Below are 6,081 nucleotides of genomic sequence, written 5' to 3'. Positions count from 1 at the left end.
TTAACTAGGAGACATCTTGTGTTCAGTACTTACAATTTTAGTACTTGTATTTTCAAAATTAACAATACATAGTCCTAGATTCAGAAAGAGTTGATTGACCTCTCGTGGTCAGCACAGTATCAACTTTAATTGATATGCACATGGAACCCCCAATCTACTGTTGTCGATCCTGATGATCTCACCCAACTTTACAGCCTTGTAAACTGCATCTCAAATATTTCCTAAATCCAACTCAGAAATGACACAAAATGTATTTGAGTTGACAGTCCAAAGCAAAGTGAAAAGCAGTGTCCAGCCCACCATATAATATGTAGGATGCCGTCATTGAGTTTGACCTAACTTTTTAAGCACATATAAGCAACTTCCTCTATTATTTAAAGACCATTGAGGTGGCCAAGCCTTTTCTTTCTCTCAGAGATACACAATGCTATTACTTTTTTACATCTGTATTCATTGGCTTGTCGCTGACTACTTAGTTTAAAATGTATTTCGTTAGACTTTACAAATATTAGTAGAGCCCTCAAATCCACATATTCTCCATTGCTAACTAAAACTAAGACAATGACCTATAAGCTGTTATCTTCAGTTAGCTTGTTAGTCCCTTATACCCAAACTGTGGAATTTATGCCTTTGGATCAAAGGGCAGTGGCATCAATTAAGGCTTAAAAGCACCTACTAAAACCTTTAATCATTACTTACAAATGCAATAATGATGATGATAGATAGTAATTATGGCTATTATTGTTGTGGTTATTATCTGTATTCAATTGTCATTGGCAACCAGCAATGCAGTGTTTTTAAATCAAGTGTATAGGAAGATCAGCTAATCTCTTGGACCAGTAGCAATGTTCTTTTAAAACACACAAACATTGCCATGATGCCATCCTGATGAATGTATGAGCAAAGGCCTTTGCATAATTTGGACCAGATATTAAATTAGTTCAGGTTTACTGTACTGAACTTCAGGGACTTGTTTTTTCATGTGAGTTACAAGGCACTCCAGCAGAGGGAGACACAGCTCTGGTATTGTGTACCTAGCAGAGTGCTACCAATGACACAACATTGCATCAGAAATTAGTTGGAGAAATGTTGAGCAACAAAAACAAATGGTTGCATGCGAGAAAGAATTTTAAAAAAAACAGCTGACTGTATGATTTTCACTCACGAAAAACCACAAACAACACTCAACTGTTTGTGAACATTTCCAGTCAGTGTGAATACAAGTACATTGACACATGATTTTACAAAAACAATTACATCATCAGAGGATAATAAACGCCGTAATCAGTGCACAGTTTGGCTGAAGTCTTTTGATGTTGTCTTCCAAAGCTGCAGACTGTGGAGATGATGCAGGATAATAATTCAAATTGCCGTAAATGATATCCACTTTAATCTGAACCTAGACTGTTGAAGAAGACACAAGGCCAAGAAGATCACATATTGTAGCTCAGTCATCTGAGATAGACAACATTAAAAACAATATGTTAACTCTTTGATCACTAAATACAAGTACAGATTACTCCTGCTGTGTTTGTTATTAAGTGTTCAGAAGTAATTTAATTTTGCCAGGTAGGCAGTGGTCTAGCATAGATTATATTCCTTTTATATGAACTATAATCCTGTTCTTGTTTTGCAGAAATTCCTCTTTCTAGCTCTCTGTGGCACACCGTTTCCACCTGCGCCTCATCACAAAGACATTTTCCAATAGCATTTGGAACAAAGGAGTGCCACATCATACCAGGGCCTGAACGGAAAACTGCTTGTACCTGCTGCCTATGCAGAGTGGCATCTTCACAAGAACAGAGTTTGAACAGTGGTCTGGGTTGCAGCCTATATTGGCAGATACAGCTGTACATCCAAGCCATTGTTCTCAGCAGCCAGTTCAGCCATTGTTTGATGATCACAGAAATGGTGTTAAAGAGGGAATACGTGCAGCACACTCCGAAGAGCATCATGAGACAATTTGCAACCTGGTATCCCCAGGTGTGCTCATGGTGCTCTCTCTGGCCACTAACAAAGTCCCCAAAGCCCACCGTGCTGAACGCCACAAAGCAGAAGTAGAGGGACTCCATGTAAGTCCAGCCCTCCATGGCTGAATAGAGAGAGGCAGCCACGCATGCAACCAGCAGGACAACAACAAAAAGGATCAGTGTGACTTGGTATACAGATGGTTTCCGTTCTTCATTTTTGTTGTCTTCACTGGCTCGGCCCTCCGCTCCACTGTGTCCAGTTCTTCTGCGGCACCAGAATATCAGCAAGCTCAGTAATGTTATGACTCTCTCCAGGAAGAGATTGAAGAAGAGTATGGTAGCTGAGCAGCCCAGCAACCCATAGAAAACAAGCAAGACCTTCCCTGTCACGGTGGATGGGGCCGTCATTCCAAACCCTAAGAGAAACAGGTTAAAGGTCATGCTATCATAACATTGGTGTCTTTTCACAGAGGTTTGTGGAGCTACCACTGGACATTTATTGTGTTAAAGATTGCTTCGAGTGTATGACAAGTCAACATATCTTTTCATGCCTAAGGATGTTAGACGTTTAAACTGTGTACATTTTAAAACTAAAAGGGGCTTGTATTTTGAGTTGTGATGGAAAAGATCTGGAACTCATATGCAAAACATATGTAAAAGTTAATGTTTAGAACATATTAGGAAAATAACTGAAAAAGTGATCAAAAATCTACATTAAATAAATGGATTATTAAGACAAATGCTTATTTCCCTGCAAACTTATTTTGGCCCATAATATATGATGTATTAGTGTGCTTAACAACACAAATGTGAGTAAAATTAAATCTTCACTGATTCTCAATAAAATAAATATGCACTGTGTATGCACACTATTTTTGACCAAAGCTGTTTTGACGCTTCCTCCAAGTTTCCCTGAACTCCACCTTGATCTTTCAGTGTGATAAGTAACGGAGGTTGCATCGGAGGTTGTGGCTTCCCTCCTTCCCTTGGTTTGTTAATGACCGGATTATATGTGGTCAGTATTTTCCCAGGAGACTGAAATCTATTAATGTTGATGATGTCCTTTTGGTCTTTTGTCAAATGTCTCTGTGAGTGTTATCTCATTACTGCACAGCATCAGTTATTCCCAGTTTCTTAGTTTTAATACACCCACACACACTGTGGTTTACTCTAACATCCTCCTCATAAATAAAATAATCCATTATGTTACTCATTTCCTTGGTCAAGTGTGTCTTTTCCTTTTCCTGTGCACCAAACACATCCTCTGTACTCATCCTGTGTTTCACAAACGTCATCCTGTCTCAAAATGCTAAGGGCCTATGTGGGAGATCTAAAGGGTATTACAAATAAGACGACAGGGTTTTAGAATAGTTATGGCATTTCTAAGGTCAGATTGATGTCATACTCTATGTCTATGTGGTTCACTTTGTTGTCTGTGATTGAGGCCAGGATCATATTAGTACATGGAATACACAGGCCACACACAGTGATCTGTATACTCACTCACACACACACACATATATATATATATATATATATATATATATATATATATATATATATATATATATATATATATATATACAAAAAGCTCTCATAATTAAATAAATGGGAGAAATACACATTTATTGATTCCACAGTAACAAAACCTCAATGCTACTACGATGGCAATGTCGGTCTGTCTGTCGATCGAATGGTCTGTCCACCACTTTAGTACAGGCGGAAATATATCAACAAATATTAAATGGACTGCTATTAAAATTAGCCGAGAAAACCATGAATTGAATAACTTCTTCCAACTTTTCCTGTAGCACCACCAGCAAGCCAAAGAAATAGCTTAACATCTACATTGACTTTTCCTTTAGTGCTACTTACCATAAAGTATATATTATGAGTATAATATATAAGTATATAATATATAAGTATATAATATATAAGTATATATTGGATGGATTGACATAATTATTTTAATTATTACATTATTTCATGCCTCCCGTCGGATGCATTTGAATAATATGAACCGGTAACAATTTTTTCTCGCTCCATCATCTGGTACACATTTGGTAGGTCTAACACTTTTGACACCTGTAAGGCTTTCTCATCAGTCTCAGTTTGCACTTTGTGGAAAGCATTAAACTCAGACGGAAGGAGAACATGGTCAACATTATACTTTATTACAAGTAATATCATTATTGTGACCATGTTGCCATACTGGCAAACGCATTTAGTAAAATAAAAAAAACATCTCTGCCTCAGTACAGTAAACTTGTTGTCCTGTCTTTATTGGAGAGTTTGGCTCTGAAGAGGTGGACATCAAATGGGGTAAGAGAGAAAGATTCCTGTTCGTAGTCCAAACTGCATCATTGCAGTCATAAAAAGTTATACAAATATGTTTTTAGGGACAGTGTGCTGGAAGGACGGAAGGAAGGAAGAAAGGAAAAAAGAAAGAAAGAAAGGAATCCTCATTAGTGAGGGAATACAATTGTGTGAGCCAAAAGTCCTATGAAATGTCAGGTGTTTGATCTTGGGGAAACAAAACAAAAAACGCCAGAAAGTCTCTTTCAGTGCCACAAATCCCACCAGCTACAGCATGACATAATTGCAGTCAGTAAATATGGAAGTTGTTGTACAAAGGAAATTGATCCGGGCTCAGGGGCGTCTGTCCCTCAGTTTCCACAGTGACAGAGAGTGCCTAAAGATAGTGGATAGAGTCAAAAGGCTGTAAATGGATTCTCAGAGATGAGGCTGGTTTAATTTGTAATGTTTGCCCTATGCCCTATGGCTCGTCTTGTCTATTGGGGTAAGTTAAAATGTCTGTGTTACTTGGAAATGGTATTGATAGGTTGTCAATGGATTCTCTCTGTCTCAGCACATGCCATCTGTTTTTTCTGTGTATCTGTCATTTTGCTGTCAACATTTTGGCTGCAACAATCAGAATGAAATGACCATCTCTTGGTCATGGGGCTGGTCTTACACAGTTTGTTGTAGTTATCCAAATGTTGCACTTAATAAAAAAACGAACAAAAAGGTTTTTACAGGATGGTCATTCATTAAAACCAAGCCACATATGAATGTGTGCGATTTGAAGAAAACAACTCTAAAATAGCAATAATATTGATCAGAACAATGTTGGAACTGAAACTGTATTTTTTACTCTGTTTCGGTTTTGCAAGTGTGGATTGTAGATAAAATAGCAGAGGTTACCATTTTCAATACAGTATTATGCAATTTTTCCTGACTCACCAATGGTGGAGACTACAGTTCCCACGAAGTAGAAGGCACCTGGGATGTCCCATAAGGCTCTGCCTGGTTTTGTCCGGATGCCTGCATTCCGAGCCTCTTCATAGTGGCGCAATAGAGATCTCACTTTTTCACAACTAATGTTATGCTCATGACTGAAGTCTCTTAGCCTCATTTCCCAGAGCTGGTGGGCCTTTAGCTCTGCTTGTCTCTCCAAGGAGGAAAATACGGCAGCGCCAGCCAGCATGTAAAGGGCAATGAGCATGAAAAGCAGGTAAAAACGAGCAGTTTCTCTGCTGGGGATCAGGGATGGGCAGCAGCAGGAGAAATCTTCCTTCATTGTCACCTGTTAAGACTGCAGATGGATTTTCTTCTTCGTGTGCTATAAAGTCATGTGCTAAGTAACAGCATCAAGACGAACGATATCTGCTCAGTTGCTGGACGCCATCAGTATTCAAGTGCAGAAGAAGAAGAAAAAAAATTGTCTATTTTGCTCTTCTCACTGTCATATATATTTTTGATCCATGCAATTCTGTCTTATTCTATGCAATTAGCACTACTTACTCAACAACAGTTTCCCCATCCGAAAGTGAGTTGGTACTCGTTGCTTCTGGGACTGGAAGTGGCTTTAACGGTTGCTTTAATGATCTGTCAATGCCTACTGCTTATCACCAGCTCAATAATCTATCTTTACTCTCCTTTTATGAGCCACAAACATAAAATAGGCAACATGTACTCCCTGAGCTTGTTTCAGATATACCGACCATTGTGCTTTCAGGTCCACATTCACCATCACGTTATCCTTCTTATTTCTTATCTGAGAAGATATATACAGTATATATATTATATATATATATATATATATATATAT

The 6,081-nt window shown here is 38.3% G+C and overlaps 1 protein-coding gene across 1 annotated transcript; it reads right to left on the bottom strand.

Annotated features, from left to right (window-relative positions):
- Positions 1–1,447: 1,447 nt before the first annotated feature.
- On the bottom strand, positions 1,448–5,550 carry LOC306742188 (potassium channel subfamily K member 13; the record flags this gene model as incomplete). The annotated part of the gene is made up of 3 exons (XM_079224530.1): positions 1,448–1,455; positions 1,847–2,386; positions 5,214–5,550. The coding sequence occupies 3 exons, from the start codon at positions 5,548–5,550 to the stop codon at positions 1,448–1,450; spliced, it is 885 nt and encodes a 294-aa protein (XP_079080656.1).
- Between the last annotated feature and the right edge of the window lie 531 nt (positions 5,551–6,081).

Source organism: Taurulus bubalis (genome assembly GCF_910589615.1).
Source record: "Taurulus bubalis genome assembly, chromosome: 10".
Taxonomy (NCBI): Eukaryota; Metazoa; Chordata; class Actinopteri; order Perciformes; family Cottidae; genus Taurulus; species Taurulus bubalis.
Note: the sequence above shows the minus strand (reverse complement) of the source record. Positions and strands in the feature narration are given on the sequence as shown.